The sequence below is a fragment of the Macaca thibetana genome, chromosome 19 (genome assembly GCF_024542745.1).
Source record: "Macaca thibetana thibetana isolate TM-01 chromosome 19, ASM2454274v1, whole genome shotgun sequence".
NCBI lineage: Eukaryota > Metazoa > Chordata > Mammalia > Primates > Cercopithecidae > Macaca > Macaca thibetana.
Genome location: NC_065596.1, coordinates 12,845,563 through 12,870,111, shown reverse-complemented (window position 1 = coordinate 12,870,111; position 24,549 = coordinate 12,845,563). Strand labels below are relative to the sequence as shown.

Here is a 24,549-nt window from a genome sequence, read left to right as displayed (position 1 = left end):
CCACCCCATGCTCCTCCCGGTTTCCGTCATCGGAAGCTGTGCTAGAAGGGGGGCTGCTCCTGGGCGCGCGGACCCCGCTGCGGTTCCCATGGAAACCTGCCGGCTCCGGCTGTGCGGGGAGAGTGGAGGGGACCTGCCTCAGCTGGGAGGGAGCTCGCGGGGGCGGCCCCAGCGGCCGGACTCGCTCATCCTCGCCGATTCTTCTGTCCCCGGCTGGGGTAGCCCCCCGGTCCGCAGCAGAAACTGAGGCGTAGCTGGGGCCCCGCCCCATCCCCCGAGCTGGTGAGGAGCCGGCGGGGCCAATCTGCGCGTGGCGCCACAGGGCTCCCCTGGGCACGTGCCTGAGCTCGCGGCTGCGGTCCCCAGGGTCACGTGGCTGCGGCCACCGGAGCCTACGCGCCTCGCACGCCACCTAGCGGATGCGCCTCGATCCCCGCCCCTCTCTCTAGCGGCCCGCAGGAGGCGGCGGCCTCAGCATCCTCCTCCGGGAAATGGGGCCAGGGCAGCCGCCGCCAACTCCCCTTCCCCCCGCGGCTTCCTGTTTTAGGAACACGCCGAGCTGGTTCTACCTCGGGGCTTTGGCACTGGCTGTTCCTCTGGCCTGAGAATTTCCTCCCCCAGCTTTCTTCAAGGATAGATCTTTGTCATTGTGGCCTATGCGCAAATGCCACCTCCTCAAAGGCCCTCCCTGACCACCGACCTAAACAGCATCCCCAGAAAACAACGCATCACTCTCTCTTTTGCATGGTGCTTGTCGCTAGCTGCAGATGTTTCTCATTTTAGGGGTTTACTGAACACCTCCCCATCTCATCCCGGAAGCTCACTGAAGGTGGGACATGGGTGCTCCATAAAAGAGGAGGAGTGGGCATTAGGGTCCTGAGTTCTGGGAGATGCCCAGAGACCCCAGACCCCCAAGTCCCACCCCATCCTGTGGGAGCAGGGGCTGTGCGGGGCTGCCGGGCCCAGGGACATCCCTCGTTTCCGGCCTTGCTCAGGAAGGGATCAAGTAGGCTGGAGACAGAGAGGGGACCTGGCACCCCAAATCATTCAGGCCTAGGGGAAGGGCATCTCCTTTCTCGCTCTTTAATCTCACTCTGCTCTCTTGACAGTTCCAGTAATGCAGCCCCAGGTACCAGCTCCGAAAAGGATGCGGTGGGGCGGGGTGGGGAACCTGCCCAGGGGGCCCAGCCCTGGGGCGGGGCGGGGGCGCCTCCTTCCGGCCCGCGGTCCGGGCGGCCCTCGCAGCTGTCCAGGCCACAGCAAGCCCGGGAGTGGTGTCCGAGCGGACGAATAAATAGGGGTGGTCAGTCGTCAGGTGGGTCAGGTGGGCTTGTGATCCGGGTGACTTTTGAGCGTGTGGAACTTGACGCTGTCCAGCTTCTCAAAGCGCTTCCCACAGCGATCACACGTGAAGTTATACTGCACCTCCGCAGTGTGCTTCTTCATGTGCCAGTTGAGGGACGCCCGCTGCCGGCACTGGTAGCCACAGATCTCGCACCTGCCAGGAGCCCGTGGTGGCACAGGGCGGGATCAGAGTGGGCGGGGCGGGGCCCTACAAGGCTGAGCGCAGGTGGAACTGGGCCCAGGCACTGTGTGGGGGCGAAGCCGCCCCTGGGACCTGCTGGGATCCCCTCCCCACCCAATCCTCTAGCGGCACGGGGCGGCCTGTCACTCACTGCAGGGGAGTCTCGCCGGTGTGCGTGCGCCGATGTACCTCCAGGTGGTTCTTCCTCTTGAAGGACTTGCCGCAGGTCTCGCAGGTGAATTCACGGACACCTGGGGGAGGCGGGGACCGAGGCTGAGGACGGTGGGCTATGGGGTGTCTCTGATGTGCTGCAGACTGTGATGCTAGAAGGAGCATCAGGCTGTATCCTTGGATCTCCCAGGACTGCAGGTGCAGGCCGACGGAACCCTACGTCCTTCCCACGCAATTGCCCAGAAACGCAATCAAGCAGAGCTGAGATCGAACTTGGGTCCCTGAGGGGCATAGGGTGCAAACTGCCAAGCCAACGTGGGTTTGAATTTGTCGTGTGTGTGTGTGTGTGTGTGTGTGTGTGTGTGTGTATTTTGAGATGGAGTTTCGTTCTTGTTGCCCAGGCTGGAGTGCAATGGCCCAGTCTCGGCAACCTCTGCCTCCCGGGTTCAAGCCATTCTTCTGCCTCAGCTTCCCGAGTAGCTGGGATTACAGGCGTGCGCCACCCACCATGCCCAACTAATTTTGCATATTTAGTAGAGACGGGGTTTCTCCACGTTGGTCAGGCTGGTCTCGAATTCCTGACCTCAGGTGATCTGCCCGCCTTGGCCCCCAAAGGGCTGGGATTACCACCGTGCCCAGTCTTGTCCTCGATATTTGAACTTTGGGTGATTTTGCATAAAAAAGAAATCTTCTGCCCAGCGGCTCACACCTATAATCCCAGCACTTTAGGAGGCCAAGGAGGGCAGATTGCCTGAGGTCAGGAGTTGGAGACCAGCCTGGCTAACATGGCGAAACCCCGTCTCTACTAAAAAAAATATACAAAAATTGACTGGTGTGGTGGTGGGCGCTGTAATCCCAGATACTTGGGAGGCTGGGGCAGAAGAATTGCTTGAACCTGGGAGACAGAGGCTGCAGTGAGCCGAGATCAGATTCCCGCCTGGGCAACAGAGTAAGACTCCATTGCAAAAAATAACCATATACACATAAAGAAAAAAAAACCCCAAACTTCTGATCTCCTGTGATATCAGCAGCTCTGGCCCTCAGCACCATGCCCTATCGCTGGACACAGGCACCATGGCTCTCCACTGGGTCCCTAGCCCAGGCAAAAGACCTGCATCTCTGCCGCAAGTGGAAACAGAAGCCCAGTCCCAAGCCAGCTGCTCCTCTCTGCCCAGCTCTCCTTCCTGCTGCTGCTTGGGTGGGTACTGGTCTGGCCTGTGGCCCCAGGTGCTATTATAGGTTCCAATCTGGAAGAGCAGTGGCGGTGTCAGCTGCTCCCTAAGTCTTGCATGAGACCTGCTCATGAGCATGGGGTTGTGGGAATAGGAGGGAAGAAGGCCAGCCCCACCCAATTCCTGTGATTGATTGGTAACAGTCCCTGTCGCTGTGGCTCACATAGTTACAGCTTACTGAGGACAGGGAGGAAGCTCCTGGGGTGTAGCCCTGTGCCTGGAGACCCAGCACTGGGCTTTGACCCGCCAGCCCTGGCCCAGGCTCCCAGCCCCATGTCCCTGTGTCCCCTGCTCATGCAGCCAGCTGGCCCAGGGCCTGACCTGAATGGATGATCATGTGCCGCCGCAGGTGGTTGGATAAATAGAACTTCTTGCCACAGCCAGGATGAGGGCACACTTTGGTCTTTCCTTTCCGATGCACAAGATTGACGTGGTTCTGGGGACGAGACGGGCAGGAGTGGGTCCCACAGGCCCACGGAAGGGGCTCTGGGAGGTGGGGAGAGATGAGGGCAGCTGGAAGGCAGGCTGGGGCTAGCCTCCCCAGGAGAAGGCGAAGAGGGGTACCCTTGCCCAGCTCAGAGATTCCCAGGGGCACAACTGGGGTTAAAAGGCAGCTTTTCTTTTTTATTTTTTGAGATGGAGCGTTGCTCTGTCGCCCAGTCTGGAGTGCAGTGGTGCAATCTCGGCGCACTGCAAGCTCTACCTCCCAGTTTCATGCCATTCTCCTGCCTCAGCCTCCCGAGTAGCTGGGACTACAGGCACCTATCACCACACCGGCTAATTTTTTCTTTTTGTATTTTTCAGTAGAGACGGGGTTTCACTGTGTTAGCCAGGATGGTCTCGATCTCCTGACCTCGTGATCTGCCCGCCTCAGCCTCCCAAAGTGCTGGGATTACAGGTGTGAGCCACCATGCCCGGCCAAGAGCAGTTTTATTGAACACCTACTATATGCCAGGCTCTGGACTGGGGTATCTGTCAACTCTGTGAAGGGCCCAGCTATTAGCCCAATTAATCGATGGGGAAACTGAGGTTCAAGGCTCAGTGGTTTGGCCAGGGTCTTACAGGTGGCCAGTGGCAGGACTGGGATTGGATTTGAGGGCTGTCAGCCCCCATGGGCCTGGAACAGGCAGCCCCAGTTGATTCATTCCTTTATTCTTTCCCTGTTTAATTTACTAGAGCAACCCTGGCTCCAGCTTGCAGGCCTGGCTTGCACTAGGTGCTTAACACATGCTCAATCAAAGCATGGCATGGCACATTCAAAGGCCTCTTGTTGCATCCTCCCACGCCAGGTGTGGGGTGTGACAAGTCCCTGTCTTTGCCTTCAGAGGCACCTCGTCAAATTCCAAGGGGCAAACTAGAGGTAGGACACCCTGGTGGTGCCATGGCCTGGGCCTTGTGGGCCTGGCCCAGGCTGCTCCGGGTGGCGGCCTCACCTGGAAGCTGCTGAGGGCCACGTAGACTTGGCTGCAGCCCTCGTATGGGCAGTGGAACATCTCCAGCAGGCCGTCAGCGTCCATCACCCGCGACCGCTTGCTCCGCCGCCTCCTGGAGGGGAAGGGGCCATGACATCAGGGCTCCCACACCAGGCAGGCTGGGGGACTGTGGGCCGCTCCTAGCCCTCGCCCTCACCCTTGCCCACCCCGGCACCCACTTTTCGGGCTCCTTGGGGATTTCGTAGATGATGGCTGACATGTCGCTGCCGTCCAGCTCCTCCCCGTCTGCCTCTGCCTCGGGCTCTGCACTTTCAGGCACCGTCGTTGCCAGTTCCGGGGCTACTGGCTCCTCCTTCTCCTCCTTCTTGAGCAAGCATAGGTCCTCCTTCTCTACGGGGTGGACACAGGGTGGTGTCCGCAGGGGACGAAGGCTGCCAAGGTGCCCACTTCGAGGGCCACTCCTCACCCGGCCCCTCCCAGGCCCAACCACCCCTGGCCAGAGGCCATGGCAGCTCCCCCAGACCTTTCTTGGTCTCGATGCCTGCTACTGCAGTGGCGTCCGTGGTGCTAGGCTGGCTACCCTCGGGCTCTGTCTGGGTGTAGGCCGCCACACCCTCCATCATGGCACAGGGCCCCTCCTCGCCCAGGCCACCGCCGGGGGCACCGCTGCCCGCTGCCATGTTGAGGTGAATGCCCTCAGCCGTGAGAGCGTCGTAGCCAGGGCCCGCGATGATGATCACCTGTGAGCCGGGCACCATGCCTGGCATGGGGCAGCTGGCCACCACCTCACCCAGGGCCTCCTGCGGCACGTTCTCAAAGAGGGCGCCGGGGCCCGCACCCACTTGCACAGGCACCGGCACGCACACCACCGTCTCCAGGGCTTCGGGCCCACTGCCTGCCGGGTTGGGGCACAGCGGGGTACCCTGCTCAGCCAGGCTCTCCACATGGTGGACGTCAAAGGGGATGTGCACGCCCTCCTGAGTGATGAGCCCGCTGCTGCCCACCGGGCTGGTGGGCGTCACCGCCGCTGCCGCTGCTGCAGCCTTGACTGGCTGGCCTTCAGGGGGCTCCTCAGAGTCAGAGCCAGAGCCAGAGCTGGACGAGTCGGAGCTGCCGGCCACCAGCCCATTGCCCACTGTGGGGACAGAAGAAAGGGAATGGTTATGATAGCTGCAGCCACTGGTATTTGTTTATTTAGTTTTTATTTTATTTTTCTCTTTTCTTTTTTTTTTGAGACAGAGTCTTACTCTGTCGCACAGGCTGGAATGCAGTGGTGCAATCTCAGCTCACTGCAACCTTGGCATCCCAGTTCTAGTGATTCTCCTGCCTCAGCCTCCCAAGTAGTTGGGACTACAGGCGTGCGCCACCACACCTGGCTAATTTTTGTATTTTTTGTAGAGACGGAGTTTCACCATTTTGGCCAGGCTGGTCTTGAACTCCTGACCTCAACTCGTCCGCCCGCCTCAACCTCCCAAAGTGATGGAATGACAGTCGTGAGCCACCGTGCCTGGCTGAATTTTTATTTTTTTCTGTTTTGAGATGGAGTCTTGCTCTGCCACCCAGGCTGGAGTGTAGTGGCACAATCTTGGCTCACTGAAAGCTCTACCTCCCAGGTTCACGCCATTCTCTTGCCTCAGCCTCCCGAGTAGCTGGGACTATAGGCGACCGCCCCCAAGCCTGGCTAATTTTTTGTATTTTTAGTAGAGATGCGGTTTCACCTGTTAGCTGGGATGGTCTCGATCTCCTGACCTTGTGATTCGCCCACCTCGGCCTCCCAAAGTGCTGGGATTACAGGCGTGAGCCACTGAGCCCGGCCTGAATTTTTCTTTCCTTTTTTTTTTTTTTGAGACAGAGTTTTGTTCTGTCACCCAGGTTGAGTGCAATGGCATGTTCTTGGCTCACTGCAACCTCTGCCTCCTGGGTTCAAGTGATTCTCCTACCTCAGCCTCCCAAGTAGCTGGGATTACAGGCACGCACCACCACACCTGCCTAATTTTTGTATTTTTGGTAGAGACGGGATTCCCCATTTTGGTCAGGCTGGTCTCGAACTTCTGACTGCAGGTGATCCGCCTACCTGGACCTCCCAAAGTGCTGGAATTACAGACATGAGACACCTCGTGCGGCCCCGATTTTTCCAAGTAGAGATCAGGTCTTGTTACACTACCCAGGCTGGCCCTGAACTCCTGGGGTCCAGTGATTCTCCCACCTTAGCCTCCCAAAGTGTTGGGATTACAGGTGTAAGCCACATGCCCGGCCAGCAGTTGGTATTTGTTGCGGGCTCTTCAGGGGCTGGACAGTAACCCTCTCACTGCCTAAAACAGCAATCACTTCTCAATCCCCACTGTCCCTAACTGTTCCAAGATGACTGACCCAGCTGACTACCCCTACTCCAGGGCACACTCCTCTCTCAGCCCTCAGACCCACACTCTGGTGTCTTGGGCCCTTCCTGTGGCTCCTTCCAAGTTTATTTGGTTCTTGCAGGCCTGGAAGGCTCGGCCCGGAGCCTCTCCTCAGTGCTCACCTTACCCCCAGGCTTGCCCAGGCTGATGGGGTTAAAGGCCACCCTCCGATTCTTGATGCCAACTGAATGTCCAATAATTCAATCCAATCTGACATTATCTTCCTGGAGTGGGCGTCAAATCCTCCAAGTTAAAGGCTCAGTCCCACAAGACCGCCTGACTTCAGATGTCAGCTGCAAGTCCTGGGCTACCCTGTATGTCTGACCAATGGGCTATAAATGGGGGGTTTCTATGACTCTATCCTCAGGTTTGATAATTTGTTAGAACAACTCACAGAACTCAGAAAATGGCTCTACCTATGACTGCAGCTTTATTATAAAGGATTCAACTCAGCGACAGCCAAAGGGAAGAGAGGCACAGGGCAAGATATTAGGGGGATGGTGAGTGCTTCCATGCCCTCTCCGGGGGCACCACCATCCCAGCCTCTCAATGTGTTCACCAATCTGGAACTGTTCAAGAGGGTTTTTGTTGTTGTTGTTGTTGTTTGTTTTTTTTGAGACAGAGCCTTGCTCTGTTGTGTAAGCTGTAGTGAAGTGGTGCAATCTCGGCTCACTGCAACCTCTGCCTCCCGGGTTTAAGTGATTCTCCTGCCTCAGCCTCCAGAGTAGCTGGGACCATAGGCATGCGCCACCACACCAGGCTAATTTTTTTTTTTTTTTTTTGGTATTTTTAGCAGAGACGGTGTTTTATCATGTTGGCCAGGCTGGTCTGGAACTCCTGACCTCAGGTGATCTGCCTGCCTCGGCCTCCCAAAGTGCTGGGATTAGAGGCATGAGCCACCGCGCCTGGCTAAGTATGTATTCTTATTATCACTACAACCACCCAGGGCCTGGTGACTCCATGTGCAGCTTCTGCCTAGACCTCCATGTCGAGCTCCAGATTCTTCCATCTCACTGGCCCCCTAAGAGGGTCTCACAGGCATCTCAAACTCAGATCTGCAACACTGAGCTCTGTATCTTCCCTCCCACAAGGCCTGCATTGCTCACGGGTGTCCATGACTCAGCGGATGGCAGCTCAGTCTCTCCAGTGGCTCAGGCCAAAGTCCTGGGGCTCTTCTTGACTTCTCTCTCACACCCACTTCCAATCTGTCAGCAAACCTGTTGGTGCTGCATCCAAACTACATCCACCTGCAGCCTGACTGCTTCTCCCACTTCCCCTGCAGATGCTAGTCGTGACCCCACCAGCCTCCTGCCAGGGCCAGGGCAGTCCCTTCTGTTGGGTCCCCGGCTCCTGAGAACCTGCTCTTTACCTCCTGTGAAAAAGGCAGGTTAGCTGCTCACTAAATCCCTCTGTTCCTGGCACCAGCACTGACTACACTTCCCAGCATCCCTTGCGGGTAGGTGTGGCCGTGTGGCTGAGACCCAGCCAATGGAATGCAAGTGAACAGGTGCTCCCAAGGTTGAGCCTCCACTTTTCTCCCCACCTGCCAGCCAGGATCCAGAAGGAGGCTGGAGCCATAGGAAGGAAAGAACCTGGGTCCACGGATGAAAGGCAGTCTGCAGGATGGAAGCACCAGGCTTTGTGTGTGGGAAACAAACTACTGTGCCAGGTCATAAGAGCGGGGGTGTGTCTGTTTCAGGAGGTGTTCCATCACTTTCTGCCCTCGCCTCCTCTCCTAATGTCCTTGGAGACACTAGATAAGTTCCTGTCTCAAGGCCTTTGCACCTGCCATTCCCTCGGCTTGAATCTTCTTTTTTTTTGAGATGGAGTCTTGCTCTGTCACCCAGGCTGGAGTGCAGTGGCGCAATCTCGGCTCACTGCAAGCTCTGCCTCCTGGGTTCATGCCATTCTCCTGCCTCAGCCTCACAAGTAGCTGGGACCACAGGCGCCTACCACCACGCCCGGCTAATTTTTTTTATTTTTAGTAAAGACGGGGTTTTACCGCATTAGCCAGGATGGCCTCGATCTCCTGACCTCGTGATCCTCCTGCCTCGGCCTCTCAAACTGCTGGGATTGCAGACGTGAGCCACTGCGCCTGGCCGGCTTGAATCCTCTTCTGTCTGACATCTGAGAGGGCTCCTCCCTCCCCTCCATCAGACCCTTCATTAAAGGGTATTTTTTCCGGGAGAATTTCCTGACCATTCTGCCTCAAATAGTTCCTTTTTCCCTCCTTTATTTTTTCCCAAAGCACGTACCACCTTACAGTGCACTCTATATTTTATTTTATTTTTGAGATGGAGTTTCACTCTTGTCACCAGGCTGGAGTGCAATGGTGCAATCTCAGCTCACTGCAACCTCCACCTCCCTGGTTCAAGTGATTCTCCTGCCTCAGTCTCTTGAGTAGCTGGGATTACAGGCATGCCTGACCATGCCCCGCCAATTTTTACATTTTTAGTAGAGACGATGTTTCACCATATTGGACAGGCTGGTCTCAAACTCCTGACCTCAAGTGATCCACTCGCCTCAGCCTCCCAAAGTGCTGGGATTACAGGTGTGAGCCACCATCCCCGGCCTATATTGTAATTAATTTATTTTTTCTTGAGACAGTGTCTCCCTCTGTCACCTAGGCTGGAATGCAGTGGCACAGTCATAGCTCACTGCAGCCTCGGGCTCCTAGGCTCAAGCGATCCTCCTGCTTCAGCCTCCTAAAGCACTGGGAGAGGTGCACCACCATGCCCAGCTAACTTTTTAATTTATTGCTAGAGATGGGGTCTCACTATGTTGCCCAGGCTGTTCTCTAAGTCCTGGCCTCAAGCAATCCTAACTTGGCTTCGCAAAGCACTGCGATTACAGGCTTGAGCCACTGTGCCTGGCCTATGCTCTATATTTTTATTGGTTTATCCTGCTTACAATCCGCTTCCCCTCAAGAATGTAAACTCTGTAAGGCTGTGGGGTCCCTGTGCAGAGCCCGCCGTGCTGAGAAGGTTGCCTGGTGCGCAGTGAGGGTTCGTTCCAATAAATGAATGAATCTTCACTCCCCGATCTTGGCTCATTGCAGCCTCTGCCTCCTGGGTTCAAGTGATTTTCATGCTTCTGCCTCCCAAGTAGCTGGAAGTACAGGCATGCACCACCACACCTGTCTAATTTTTTGTATTTTTAGTAGAGACTGGGTTTTGCCATGTTGCCCAGGCTGGTCTTGAACTTCTAGCCTCAAGTGATCCAGCTGCCTTGGCTTCCCAAAGTGCTGGGCTGGCATTACAGGTGTGAGCCACTGTACCTGGCCCTTGGGAGTGTTTTGGTTGTTTTTGTTTGTTTGTTTTAGACAGAGTCTTGCTCTGTTGCCTAGGCTGGAATGCAGTGGCATGATCTTGGCTCACTGCAACCTCCGCCTCCTGGGTTTCAGTGATTCTTCTGCCTCACCCTCCCAAGTAGCTAGGACTGCAGGCTTGCGCCACCATGCCCAGCTCATTTGTGTATTTTTAGTAGAAATGGGGTTTCACCATGTTGGCCAGGCTGGTCTTGATCTCCTGGGCTCAAGTGATCCACCTGCCCGGCCTCCCAAAGTGCTGAGATTGGCTGGGTGTGGTGGCTCACGCCTGTAATCCCGGCACTTTGGGAGGCCAAGGCAGGCAGATCACAAGGTCAAGAGATCGAGACCATCCTAGCCAACGTGGTGAAACCCTGCCTCTACTAAAAATACAAAAATTACCTGGGAGTGGTGGCGCATGCCTGTAGTCCCAGCTACTCAGGAGGCTGAGGCAGGAGAATCGCTTGAACCTGGGAGGCGGAGCTTGCAGTGAGCCGAGATTGCCCCATTGCACTCCAGCCTGGGCAACAGAGTGAGACTTTGTCTCAAAAACAAAACAAAACAAAACCAAAGTGCTGAGATTACAGGTGTGAGCCACTGCGCCCAGCCTTTGTTTTGGGTCTTTAGTGAGTAAATATGTATAAGGGCTTAGGACAGCAGGAGACTCAAAGTAGGCACTCTGTAAGTTTCCTATTATCTCAGTGCCATTCAGGGCAGTGAGATGCCCACTCTTGATGGACCTGGGGTGGCAGCAGGGTTGGGGATAAGGAGGATCAGCCCCTCTTTTTAAATCATTTTCCCTTGTCCTGTCTTCTGCAGGGTGGGCAAACCCCCGGCACCATCCTGAAGGAGGGGGCAGTTGCTTAATGAGCGGAGGGAAGGGCCAGAACAAGCGTCTGGGTCCACCTGACTGCAGCGTCTGCTAAGTCTGGCTGACCCCAGACTTCTCCCCAGGTAATGACAGCACCAACGGAAATAGCCATGGGCAAGGCACAGTGGCATATGCCTGTAATCCCAGCACTTTGGGAGGCCAAGGTAGGAAGATTACTAGATCCCAGGAGTTTGAGACCAGCCTGGGCAACACAATGAGATCCCGTATCTACAAAAAATTTAAAAATTAGCTGGCTGTGGTGGTGTGTGCCTGTGTTACCAGCTACTCAGGAGGCCAGGGTGGGAGGATCACTTGAGCCCAGGAGTTGGAGGCTGCAGTGAGCTATGATTGCACCACTGCACTCCAGCCTGGGCAACAGAGTGAGACCCTGTCTCTAAAAAAGTAAATAAAAATAAAAAATTAGCCAGGTACAGTGGTTCACACCAGTAATCCCAGCACTAAGGGAGGCCAAGGCAGGGGGATCACTTGAGGCCGGGAGTTCAAGACCAGCACTGCCAAAGCGGTGAAAATCCATCTCTACTAAAAATACAAAAATTAGCTGGGCATGGTGGCTCACGCCTGTAATCCCAGCTACTGGGGAGGCTGAGGTGAGAGAATTGCTTGAACCCGGGAGGCAGAGGTTGCAGTGAGCCAAGATCTCACCACTGCACTCCAGCTTGGGTGACAGAGAGAGACTCTGTCTCAAAAAAATAAAATAAAATAAGGCTGGGTACAGTGGCTCATGCCTGTAATCCCAGAACTTTGGGAGGCCAAGGTGGGTGGATCACCTGAGGTCAGGAGTCTGAGACCAGCCTGGCCAACATGGTGAAACCCCATGTCTACTAAAAATACAAAAATTAGCTGAGTATGGTAGCAGGTGCCTGTAATCACAGCTACTCGGGAAGCTGAGGAAGGGGAATCGGTGGAACCTGAGGGTTGGAGGTTGCAGTGAGCCGAGATCATGCCATTGCACTCCAGCCTGGACGACAAGAGTGAGTTGGGGCATAAGTAAGCTGCTCTGGGCACCACCCACACCCCAGCCTGACCCATCACCAAATGGGTCAGTCAGACCACTCCTGGGGCTTGGGGTTCCTTGACTGCCAAGTGGGGCTGATAACAAGGCCATGTGGAAGATTCATGGTGGCTCTGGGCAGGGCCAGGAGTGGCATACAGTGAGGAGGGCAGTAAAAGGCAGAGGAGGGCGGAAGGCAGGTCCCAGATCATGGGACGGGGCAGCCGAGGGGCCACTGCATGCTGGGAGCCTGGCCAACACTTGGTGGGACGGTCGTTGGCGAGGGTGCCCACCCGGAACACCTCTCGCCCCCGGCTTCCCCTTGGCCAGCTGGGATGCCACCTGCTCCGAGATGCCAGCCAGCGCAGGCTCAGCCCCGGTGACTGCCCCACCCTCAGCCCTGACAGGACGCCTGGCAGTGTGCCCCACACTCCTTCTCCAGCCAATGCCAAACCCCTGAGGCTGCCGGCAGCCCCCTTACCACTCACCGGGGCCAACTGGGCCTCCCTCACTGAGTGCCTGCCCCATGGGATGGGAAGGAGAGAGGCAGGGACCGTGAGGGTGCGGATGGAGGAGGAGAAAGGGGACGGAAGGAAACAAGAGAAAGAGAGGGAAGGAGGATGAGACAAAGAAAATGAAAGATCAAGGAAGGAGACAGAGGCAGCTCAAGGGAGGAGAAATGGGGAACAGGAGGGGAACAGAATGGAGGGGGAAGGCAAGAAGCGAAGCCTGGAAAGGCAGAAGGTGAGAGAATGCAACTGGGAGCCGGAGAAAATCAAAAAGGAGGTAGCGGCCAGCTTAGCCAGGGCTCAGGAGAGCATCACAGCCTATGGAGCCATAAGGCCTGGGTGGTTTAGGCGGCCGTTTCACCGTGGGGGCCGAGCCCTGCCCCAGCAGGCCTGCCCCCGCCCCAGCTGCCAAGCCAGGGCTCCTGGGCCCTCAGCCAGCCCTGCTCGGGACTGGCCTTGGGCACAGATGGGCAAACTGCTCTGTCAAGAGGAACTGCCTCCCTGTTCGGGCTCTGTAAGGACTCAGAGGGCAAGGCCACGAAGGGCTCGGCCTGGCCCACCGTGTCCCTGCTCTGTCCCACTGCCAGAGCCAGAGCCACTGTGGCCACTATTCTGTTTGTGATGCTAGCCTAGGGCTAGTAAGAAGCCCCCAGACATGGGCGGCCCCCGATGTGCCCTCGCCCCACAGACCCACCTTTGTCACTGTCTGGGTCTGAGTCACTGAGGGGCTTCAGGGGCGAGTGCAGGTCCTGGAAGTAGCGGTGGCCAGCTTCGCACTGCCACACGGCCGTGGTGTACAGGCCGAAAGTGGGGTCTAGCTCCACCAGGTGCGGCTCGTACGGGCAGCGGTGCTTGTGGTCCTCATACCAGATCACCACGTTCTTCAGGCAGTTCACGTTGCGTCGCCGCCCTGTGGACACAGGGCCGAGGGGTGGGTGTAAGGGACGGGGCTCAGCCCATGGTGACATGGCTGCCTGAACCACCGGGGCCTTATGGGTCCCATGGGTTGGGAGGCCCTCCTGAGTGCCATCCAGGCCTGCACCCAGTTTAGAGGGGGAAACTGAGGCTCAGAGAGGAGAAGCACCCCCTGTAGGTAATGCGGACTGTTCTATTGGCCAAGTCATGTAAACAGTGGAGCCTGGCGCACAGTAGGTGCATAATAATTGTTAGCTGCTTATTATTGTTCTCATCTTCATCAAACGCCTAGACCAGTGCAATCCTCAGGCCCACGACTCCCAGGCTCCCACCCTAACGAGCCCCTGCAGCCGCAAGAGGGCGCCTGTGAACACCCGAGTCAAGTCTGTTCCCTCCTCTGCTCAGAATCCACCATGAGCGCCAGGCGCAGTGACTCACACCTGCAATCCTAGCGCTTTGGGAGGCAGAGGTGGGTGGATCACTTAAGGCCAGGAGTTTGAAACCAGCCTGGCTAACATGGAGAAAACCTATCTTCACTAAAAATACGAAAATTAGCCAGGCATGGTGGTGCATGCCTTTCGTCCCAGCTACTTGGGAGGCTGAGGTAGGAGGATCACTTGAGCCCAGGAGGTAGAGGATACAGTGAGCCAAGGTTGCGACACTGCACTCCAGCCTGGGCGACAGAGCAAGACCACCTTCCTCAGGGTAAAAGCCAAAGTCTTCCCTTCGGCCCACAGGGCCCACTGTGACTTGTCACCTGACCCTCACCCGCCTGGTGACTCCACTCCATTCCACTCCAGCCACACAGCCTCCTCGCTATTCCTGGAGGGGGCTAGGTGTGGCCCACTCAGGGCCTTGGCACGGGCTGTGCCTGCTTCCTCCAGATAACTGTCTTGCTCCCTCCCCACTTCACTCAGGTCTCCCCCAAATGCACCCTCTCAGAGAGGCCGCTCCCTGCCCAGTCACTCTAGCCAATCTTAGCTTGCTGTCCGTTTTCTCCAGGTAGTACCTAGATGCCATCTGCGGCCATTTGTTTACATGTGCCCTGTCTGTCTCTCCCACCAGAATGTCAGCTGCTCAAGAGCAGGAACACTGCTGTTTTGTTCCTCCTGTACCCCCAGTGCCCCCACAGGGCCTGGTACACAGCAGGCGCTCCAGGAACATTTGCTGGATGAAAGAACACTGTATAAAGGGTGGGCATGGTGGAGCCGGACCGCCTGGGTTTGAATCCTAGCTCTGCCCCTTCCAAGCTGGGTAGCTCCGGGCAAGTGACTCAGCTTCTCTGAGTCCCAGGGGCCTCCTCTGGGCTGGGGAGAATAAGGGATTCCCATCCCTGAGGGCTGCCAGGCAGGAGGGAGGGAGTGAAGACATCTCCAGGACGCAGAACAAGGCTGGGCACACAGTGAGTGCTGGGAAATGGTATCTGACTCGTGTGATGGTCCTGGTCCCTCGGCCAAGCGCGAGGACAGCATGTCCCCCACTCCTGTGGGCCGGGAGATGAAGAGGGGCCCAGAAGAGGTGTTTGGGCCTAGGGAATGCGCCCAGACTCTCCAACCATGAGGGCAACAGAGTCATCACCCACAGCCGCCTCTCCAGCCCAGTCCTTTCCCTTCTCATTGCGCTCCTCATCCCTTGAGGCTTCAGGGTGAAGGTCATGGCTCCCCCCCGCCTCTGGAGAATCCTAAGGGGAGGGGCTCACTGCCACCAGCTGGCCTTCACCCTGCTGGACATGGCCTGCGACCCCTAGCTCCAGAGCTCAGAGCTGAGCAGACCCTGGCTGTTCAGACTCCCACCGACTGGTGGCCAGCAAGACAGGAGGGGCAAGCTCCAGACCTCCCCTCTAACCACCAGTGCCTGGCTCCCCCTGCCCTTAGGGCTCTGCACAAGCTGTTCCCTCTGCTTGGCTCTCCCCTGGCTGACTCCCATGCCGGAAGCAAGAGACTGAGGGAGCCAAGGACACTGCCTGAGACATGAGACACACAGACCTGGGTTTGAAGTCTGGCTCTGCTGGTTCCAACTGTGCTGCCCAGGGCAGCAACCTGGCCTCTCTGGGCCTTGATTTCCATATTCCCACCACTCCCAACTCTCCCCACCTCCCCCAGGCTGAGCCTCCACTTACTTTTCTTCCGCTTTGGCTTTTTGGGGACCTGCTCCCAAGGCTTCCTGCAACAGAGAGAGGCAGTGAGAGTGAACACAGGGCCAGCGCTGGGTCTGTCTGACCCGTAAGTAATTACAGTGACTAAAGCCACTGCTCATTGTGCACTGAAACGAAATCTCAACTTTTTTTTGTTTTTGAGATGGAGTCTCGCTCTGCTGCCCAGGCTGGAGTGCAGTGGTGAGATCTCAACTCATTGCAGCCTCTGCCTCCCAGGTTCCAGCGATTCTCCTGCCTAAGCCTCTCAAGTAGCTGGAATTACTACAGGTGCACGCCACCACACCCTGCTCATTTTTGTATTTTTAGTAGAGATGGGGTTTCACCATGTTGACAAGGTTGGTCTCGAACTCCTGACCTCAGGTGATCTGCCCACCTCCGCCTCCTAAAGTGCTGGTATTACTTGGCTGGTGAGCAGCCACGCCTGGCCTGAACTTTTTTTTTTTTTTTTTTTGGAGGCAAGGTCTTGCTCTGTTACCCAGGCTGGAGTGCAGTGGCGCAATCTCAGTTCACTGCAATCTCCACCTCCCGGGTTCAAGTGATTCTCCTGCCTCAGCCTCCTGAGTAGCTGGGATTACAGGCTAATTTTTGTATTTTTAGTAGAGACAGGGTTTCACCATGTTGGTCAGGCTGGTCTTGAACTCCTGACCTTGTGATCTGCCTGCCTCAGCCTCCCAAAGTGCTGGGATTACAGGCGTGAGCCACCGCTTTTTGAAGGAGTCTAGCTCTATCACCCAGGCTGGAATGCGGTTGTGCGATCTCGGCTCACTGCAGCCTCTGCCTCCCAGATTCAAGCGATTCTCGTGCTTCTAGAGTAGCTGGGATTACAGGCATGCACCACTATGCCCAGCTTGTGTGTGTGTGTGTGTGTGTGTAGCTGGGATTACAGGCATGCACCACTATGCCCAGCTAGTGTGAGTGTGTGTGTGTGTGTGTGTGTATGTGTGTCTGACCTCAGGTGATCCGCCCATCTCAGCCTCCAAAGTGTTGGGATTACAGGCATGAGCCACTGCGCCCAGCCCGGAATCTGAACTTTTATGTACCTGTCCCCAACTCCAGCACTCAGGCCCCTCGCTTGGACTCTCTCCCCTACTGCCACCAGCCCTGGGAGAGGCCTCTAGCATCATCACCACCTCAAGGAGCAGGAAAAACAGGCTTGGAGGGGTGAGGCCACCTACGCCCTGGGTCCCACAGTCAGGGAGTAGAGAAGTAACAAAGTGGGTATGAAAAGTTGGTGTGGAAGCAGAATTCCAAGATGGCCCCCACAGTTCCCCTGGGATATATGCCCTGTATGATCCTCTTCCCCTGAGCAGGGCAGGCCTGTGAGTAGGACTGGATATCAAGCCTTGGTTAGGTGACTGTGAGTTAATCAAAAGGAAGCATATCTTGCAGGGCACAGTGGCTCAAACCTGTAGTCCCAACTACTTGAGAGGCTGAAAGTGGTCTTGGCCCACAGCCAGCAAGACAGTGGGTACTATCTGGGTGTGGTGTCTCACACCTGTAATCCTAGCACTTTGGGAGGCTGAGGCAGGAGGACTGCTTGAAGCCAGGGGTTCAAGACCAGCCTGGGCAACATAGCAAGACCCCATCTCTATTTATACATTAAAAAAAAAAAAAAAAAAGTCCAGGCTCAGTGGCTCATGCCTGTAATTCTAGCACTTTAGGAGGCTAAGGCGGGTGGATCGCTTGAGGCCAGAAGTTGGAGACCAGTCTGGGAAGCATGGTGAAACCCTGTCTCCACAAAAAATACAGAAATTACCCAGGTGGTGGCATGCGCCTGTAGTCCCAGCTACTCAGGAGGTTGAGGTGGGAGGATCACCTGAGCCTGGGGAGGTCAAGGCTGCAGTGAGCCACGATCACGCCACTGCACTCCAGCCTGGGCAAGAGTAAAACCATGTCTCAAAAACAAAGAAACAAACAAAAACAAACAAAAAACGATCGTCATCATGGTACAGCCCTGTCACTTAATCATCAATAAGCAAACGGTACAATGATCATTATGATTATCAGTATCATCATAGAGCCCGGGTCCCCTGGCCTCCCTGCTGTGGCCCAGACCTGCTCTTGCCACAAACATACTGACAACCAGTCTAGTGTCTCTTACCAGCAAAACTGTCCACCCCCTCTGACTCCTGCCCAGCCCTGTACCAATTCTCGGTACCATACCCATCTGGTTCCCAGGACTGCACCTTGGGGCTCTTCCATCCTTCCTGCCCCAGGCTCTGCCCCTGCCGCCGGCTCTGCTCTTCCAGGTCCCATCCCATGTGACTCTATCCCTTCCCACGCTCCACCCTCCCCTGCCCATGGCCATACTGGCTGTGGAGACCCCCCACCCAACCCAAAACCCAAGTCTGGCTCTGTCACCAAGGTTGGAGTGGAGTAGCGCTATCTCGGTTCACTGCAACCTCTGCCTCCTGGGTTCAAGTGATTCTCCTGACTCAGCCTCCCGAGTAGCTGGGATTACAGACGCCTGCAACCATGCCCAGTTAATTTTTGTATTTTTAGTAGAGATGGGATTTTGCCATGTTGGCCAGACTAGTCTTGAACTCCTGACCTCAAGTGATCTGCCCGCCTCAGCCTCCGAAAGTGCTGGGATTACAAGTGTAAGCCACCATGCCCGGCCCCAAACCCAAGTCCTAATGTCCACAGCCACCTCCACCCACTCACCGCTGGAGGCTGGGAGTGTCACATTGCGGTGGGGACAGTCTTGGGTATCAGCCAGACCCAAGTTCAAGACTCAGCTATCAACTGCCTGTGTGACCTCAAGCAGGTCTTGTCCCCTCTGAGCCTCAGTCTCCCTGTCTGTGAAGTGGAAATAGTAGTAGTGCCTCCCACACAGGATCACCATGGGGAGCAAGCGAGGTCATGTGTAACCTGGTGAGCGCCACTTTCCAACCCCAATGCAGGGCTCTCTCCCTCAAACTGCCTACCTCTCCTGTCCACTTCTCCAACTTCTGCCACTTCTCTGTGACTCCCAGCAGAGGCCACTGGCACCAAGGACCACAGCTACTGGGGCTACTCAGGCCCTGGCTTTGCTGTTCCCTGCGGTTTCCTTTCAGTCTTCACTCAGTCATTCCCACCAGCATCTAGATGTGCCATGATTTCTCCCGTCTTGGATTAAAATCATTTTGATACACACCTTTCCCACCAGCCCCTTCCCCATATCTTTTTTTTTTCTTTTTGAGACAGGGTCTCGTGGTATTGCCCCAGCTGGAGTGCAGTGGCGCCATCAAAGCTTACTGAAGCCTCAACCTCCAGTGCTCAACTGATCCTCTTGCCTCAGCCTCCTGAGTAGCTGGGACTACAGGCATGCACCACCATACCCGGCTAACTTTTGTATTTTTTGTAGAGATCGGGTTTCGCCATGTTGCCCAAGCTGGTCTCAAACTCCTGGGCTCAGGTGATCCTCCTGCTTCAGTCTCCCGAAGTGCTGGGATTACAAGCGTGAGCTACCGCACCCAGCCTCCTTCCTCATTTCCCCCCTTTGCCACGGTCGTCTACACTCGCTGTCTCCATATCCTCTCCTCCGTCTCACTGGAACTCCTCCAGTCAGGGCTTTTCTCCATCACGTCACACACACTCCCATCACGGTCACCAGTGACGGCCGCTTCACTTGGCCCAACAGCACTGGACGTGACAGACGCTTCCTTTGGCCTCCTGGGCGCTGCCACTGCCCAGTGCTCCACTGGCACTGGGGCTGCTGCTTCTCCCTCACCTCTCTTACCAAGGAGAGCAAATGCCACACTCAGGCCTGTATTTTCTGTCTGAAAGTATCCCTTTAGTAATTTTTTTCTTTTGAGATGGAGCCTCGCTCTGCCGCCCAGGCTGGAGTGCGGTGGCGTGATCTCGGCTCACTGCAACCTCTGCCTCCCGGGTTCAAGCGATTCTCCTGCCTCAGCCTCCTGTGTAGCTGGGACTATAGGCGTGTGCCACCAGGCCCAGTGAATTTTTGTATTTTTCGTAGAGACAGGGTTTCAATATGCTGGCCAGGCTGGTCTCGAACTCCTGACTTCATGGTCTGCCCACCTCAGTCTCCCAAAGTGCTGGGATTCAGGTGTGAGCCACCGTGCCTGGACTAATTTTATTTTATTTTTTGAGACAGAGTCTTGCTCTGTTGTCCAGGCTGGAGTGCAGTGGCGCCATCTCGGCTCACTGCAACCTCTGCCTCCAAGGTTCAAGCGATTCTCCTGCCTTAGTTTCCCAAGTAGCTGGGACTACAGGTGTGCGCCACCACGCCCAGCTAATTTTTGTATTTTCAGTAGAGACAGGGTTTCAACATGATGGCCAGGCTGGTCTGCAACTCCTGACTTCTCAATCTGCCCACCTTGTCCTCCCGAAGTGCTGGGACTATAGGCGTGAGCCATTGCGCCTGGCCTATTTTTATTTTACTTTTTGAGACAGAATCTTGTTCTGTTGCCCAGGCTGGAGTGCAGTGGTACGATCTCAGCTCACTGCAACCTTCACCTCCCTGGTTCAAGCAATTCTCCTCCCTCAGCCTCCCAAGTACCTGGGATTACAGGTGTGCGCCACCGCACCCGGCTAATTTTTGTATTTTCAGTAGAGACAGGGTTTCACCCTATTGGTCAGACTGGTCTCAAACTCCTGACCTCAAGTGATCCACCTGCCTCGGCCTCCCAAAGTGCTGGGATTACAGGTGTGAGCTACCACGCCCCGTCCTTTTTTTTTTAAATTGTTGTCAGGAGTAGCGTGAACCTCCTTGGACTCATCATCAGCTTTACCAATTGTTAACTCTTGGCCAACCTTGTATCACAATGTGTACCCCATCCATTCTTCAAGCCACACACATCCTAGAGACAGTTCCTTCTAAAATATAAACCAGGCTGGGTGCGGTGGTGTGTGACTTGTATTCCCAGCTACTCTGGAGGCTGAGGTGGGAGGATCTCTTGAGCCCAAGAGTTCAAGACCAGCCTGAGCAACATAGCAAGACTGCATCTCAAAAAAATAAATAAATAAATAAATAAATAAATAAATAAGGAAATAAAAGGCTGGGCACGGTGGCTCACGCCTGTAATCCCAGCACTTTGGGAGGCTGAAGCAGTCAGACCACTTGAGGTCAGGAGTTCAAGACCAGCCCGGCCAACATGGCGAAACCCTGTCTCTACTAAAAATACAAAAATTAGACAGGCATAGGGGCGCACACCTGTAGTCCCAGCTACTTGGGAGGCTGAGGCAGGAGAATTGCTTGAAACCAGGAGGCAGAGGTTGCAGTGAGCTGAGACTGTGCCACTGCACTCCAGCCTGGGTGACAGAGCAAGACTCCATCTCAAAAAATAATAATAAAAATAAGGGGGGGTGGGGGAAATAAAGGCAGACCATACCACTTCTTTCTCTGTACAAAATCTTGCACTTAAGAAAAGGCTCCCACCGGCCGGGCTTGGTGGCTCAAGCCTGTAATCCCAGCACTTTGGGAGGCCGAGACGGGCGGATCGAGTTCAGGAGATCGAGACCATCCTGGCTAACACGGTGAAACCCCGTCTCTACTAAAATACAAAAAAAATTAGCCGGGCGAGGTGGCGGGCGCCTGTACTCTCAGCTACTCGGGAGGCTGAGGCAGGAGAATGGCGTGAACCCGGGAGGCGGGGCTTGCAGTGAGCTGAGATCCGGCCATTGCACTCCAGCCTGGGCAACAGAGCTAGACTCCGTCTCAAAAAAAAAAAAAAAAAAAAAAAAAAAAAAAAAAGGCTCCCACCTCACTGGGAGGAAAAACTGGAGTCCTCTCCACAGTCCTGGATGACCTTCTCTGTCACCAGTCTGTCCTTGTCTTCCCTTCTCCCCCTCACTCATTGCAGTCCAGCCACACAACCCTCTTCAGTGTTCCTGGCACACAACAGGGTCCTGCCTCAGGGCCTTTGCCTTTGCTATTCCCTCTGCCTCAGCTCTTCCCCAGAGATCTGCATGGCTCCTCCTAGGCTCCTTCAGGTCTTTACTGAAATGCTATCTTCTGAACGTGACCATCTTCACTCCCTATTTTAAATTTCAACTCACACTCTTCATTCACTTTTGTTTTTTCCATAGCCCCTATCTCTCTCTAATGGACTACATAACTTACTTAAGTTTCTGGTCTGTAGTAAACAGCCTTTTGCCAGGTATGGTGGCTCACGACTGTAATCCCAGCACTTTGGGAGGCTGAGGAGAGAGGATCCCTTGAGCCCAGGAGTTCAAGACCAGCATGGACAACATAGTGAGACCCCCATCTCCATAAAAAATAAAAAAAAAAAAACAGCCAGGTCAGGTGGCTCACCTATAGTCCCAGCTACTCGGGGGACTGAGTCAGGAGAATCCCTTGAGCCTGGGAGGTTGAGGCTGCTGTGAGCTATGAACATGCCACTGTACTCTGGCCTGGGTGACAAAGTGAGATCCTGTCTCAAGAACAAACAAACAGGGCTGGGCACAGTGTAATCCCAGCACTTTGGGAGGCTGAGCCCGAAGAATCACTTGAGCCTAGGAGTTTGAGATCAGCCTGGGCAACACAGGGAAACCTCTGTCTCTACAAAAAATACAAAAATTATCCAAGTGGGGTGACGTGCACCTGTGGTCCCAACTACTCAGGAGGCGGAGGTAAGAGGATCACTTGAACCCACGAAGTTGAAGCTGCAGTGAGCCGTGATCATGCCACTGCACTCCAGTCTGGGCGAGAGAGTGAGATCCTGTCTCAAAAAGAAAAACGAGGGCCGGGCGTGGTGGCTCACGCCTGTAATCCCAGCACTTTGGGAGGCCGAGGCAGGTGGATCACAAGGTCAGGAGATCGAGACCATCCTGGCTAACATGGTGAAACCCCGTCTCTACGAAAAATACCAAAACTTAGCCGGGCATGGTGGCAGGCGCCTGTAGTCCCAGGAGGCTGAGGCAGGAGAACGGCATGAACCCGGGAGGCGGAGCTTGCAGTGAGCAGAGATTGTGCCACTGCACTCCAGCCTGGGCGACAGAGCAAGACTCTGTCTCAAAAAAAAAAAAAAAAAAAAAAAAAAAAAAAAAAAACAAACCAAAAAAAACCCCAGGACTTTGAACCAGCCATCCCCTCTGCCCACCAGAATGTCTGTTCCACGAGGCAGGTATCTTTGCGCTCCCAGCATTTCCAGTCCTGCTCTTGAGCATATAAATCAGCCTGCTGCCCTGGGAAAGGGGTGGGTATAATTCAGCAGGATCTGTTTGATTCTTGACTCTCAGAATCTTCCCCCAGAGAAACATGTGAACATGTGCACCTGAAAACCAGGGCAGAACAAGGATTTCCTTGCAGCACTGCTTGTCATAGGTAATAAATATCATCCTTGTAAAAGTTAATACTTAGGGAACCCACTACCTGCCAGGCACTGTTCTAAGCTCTTTGCCTATTTTAACTCAATCATCCCATCAACGTATAAGGCAGGAAGGGAAAAACTCCATCCGCACTGCTCCTTCTCAAAATAGATAATTTACTTTACAAAGACAGGCCTCTCTGCCCTCCACCTGCCCAGCTACCTAGCCGTTTCCTCTTCATCCGAGTATCCCTGGGCTGAGTTGCTTCACAGAAATAGGTTTAGGGGAGTGAAGTCCAGGTTGTGAACAGTCCCCCGGGTGTGCTGGATCTAGGGTTGCGAGAATGGGGCCATACGGAGTCCCAGATGGGGCACCAGAACTTCAGGAAGGGCAGGGCTGAGTGCCCCAGGGTGCCCAGAGTCCCAGGCCAGGTGGGGAATTATGCGGGGGAGGATGAGACCGGTGAGGGGGCGGGGCTGCCCCTCCAGGGACCGGGTAGTCACAAGGCCTGGAGGTGGGGCCAGTCCCAGGATTGGGCCGCCAGAGTTCTAGCGGGCGGGGCCCAGCGCTCAGGAGGCGGGTACAGGGGCTGGGTGCATCCTAGGATTGGGCAGTCGAAACGATGGGAGGCGGGGCCACGAGCCAGGCGCATCCCGGCCTGGCAGTCGGAGACCTAGGCCGGCGGTCCGGCTCCTGGGCGGGGCCCGCAGGTGCCGGGGGCAGGGCCTCAAGGCGGAGGGGCGGGGCAAAGCCCGGCGGGGGCTGGGGGCATCTCCTCCCTCCCTCCTTTGGGGCCAGGCCCCCTCACCCGTGGCGGCCGCTTCGCTGGCCGCGCTCCAGAGAGATGAGGTAGGCGGCGAGCTTGGCGTCGCTCCAGCCGCTGCGGCGCCGCAGGTCCACCCAGGGCCCGTGCGCCTCGCCCAGGTACACGCGCCGCACGTCGTACTTCTTCCGGGACTCGAGCCGTCGCCGGGCCCGGTCCGACTCCGTGAGTCGCGGCCGACCCCGCGCCTTTCGGCCCGCTGCGCCCTCCTCGGCTGCTGCCTCCCCGCCCGCGCCCGCCTCAGCCTCCGCCTCCGCCTCGGGCTCCGGCGCCCGCTCCGCCATCCCCCCCACCTTGGTTACCAGCCTCCCCCGTTGTTAGGAGCCGGACCGGAAGTGGCGCGCATCTTCAGCGCCGCCGAGAAATTTCTCACGGTCTCTCGCTGCCCTGGGGCGCCAAAAGGAGACTAAGAACGGAAACTGCGCATGTGCACAACCAACAGCGCCCCCACCCCTTTTTGATTAAACTTTCTAACTTCGCTTGAAGGGGGAGAACCAGAAGAGCCTGCAGATCCTGGAGGGGTCTCGCCTGCCCATCGCTGGCAGCCTGAGATCCTGGGGAGGGAATGCTACACTGCCAGAGAGGAGGGAAGGGAGCCCCAAGCAGGAAAACATTTATTTGCTGTACACTCAAAGGGCATCTCATGCCTTCAGTCCACCGCCGCCTCGGGCCACAGCCTGTGCCCTCACGCCCGCTCAGACTCAGCTCTGGCCCTGCTGCTGTCGCTGCCGGCTGTCGTCTTCCTCGTGGTCCTCGGGCGGGAGCGGTTCCTCCAGCCCTGCAGAGGATGTGTGGAGCTCCCCGGTGGCCCGGGTCAGGCGGAAGACCACGGGGATCTGGGCCAGAGTTGGATTGGTCTCCTGCAGGCCCTGGATCCACTTGGCCAGCGTCGCCTGGTCATGGGCACCCGCCATGCACATGGCGAAGACAGGGCCTTCCTCCA

At 56.0% G+C, this 24,549-nt stretch overlaps 2 protein-coding genes across 5 annotated transcripts in view; both read right to left on the bottom strand.

Moving 5' to 3' along the window:
• Window positions 1-1,069: 1,069 nt before the first annotated feature.
• On the bottom strand, window positions 1,070-24,041 carry ZNF653 (zinc finger protein 653). The gene is made up of 9 exons (XM_050770320.1): window positions 23,592-24,041; window positions 15,494-15,537; window positions 13,154-13,369; window positions 4,885-5,496; window positions 4,580-4,751; window positions 4,362-4,473; window positions 3,250-3,364; window positions 1,677-1,776; window positions 1,070-1,498 (listed from the first exon to the last, which is right to left on the bottom strand). Exons 1-9 carry the CDS (start codon window positions 23,888-23,890, stop codon window positions 1,321-1,323), a joined length of 1,848 nt encoding a protein of 615 aa, XP_050626277.1. The 5' UTR covers window positions 23,891-24,041; the 3' UTR covers window positions 1,070-1,320.
• Window positions 24,036-24,549, bottom strand: part of ECSIT (ECSIT signaling integrator) — a 385,922-nt gene continuing 385,408 nt past the window's right edge. For all 4 annotated transcript variants that reach the window (XM_050770539.1, XM_050770538.1, XM_050770540.1 and 1 more), the window contains one exon: window positions 24,036-24,549. In XM_050770539.1, coding sequence (XP_050626496.1) covers window positions 24,308-24,549 — 242 coding nt within the window. In that variant the 3' untranslated portion in view covers window positions 24,036-24,307.

Excerpts from the sequence above, each read along its gene's own strand:
- ZNF653 (XM_050770320.1), bottom strand. The coding sequence starts at position 23,890 with ATGGCGGAGCGGGCGCCGGAGCCCGAGGCGGAGGCGGAGGCTGAGGCG. Across the intron at positions 4,474-4,579 it reads ATCCCCAAGGAGCCCGAAAA|GAGGCGGCGGAGCAAGCGGT; the intron begins GTGGGTGCCGGG and ends CTTCCCCTCCAG. Across the intron at positions 1,777-3,249 it reads GCACATGATCATCCATTCAG|GTGTCCGTGAATTCACCTGC; the intron begins GTCAGGCCCTGG and ends CGCCTCCCCCAG.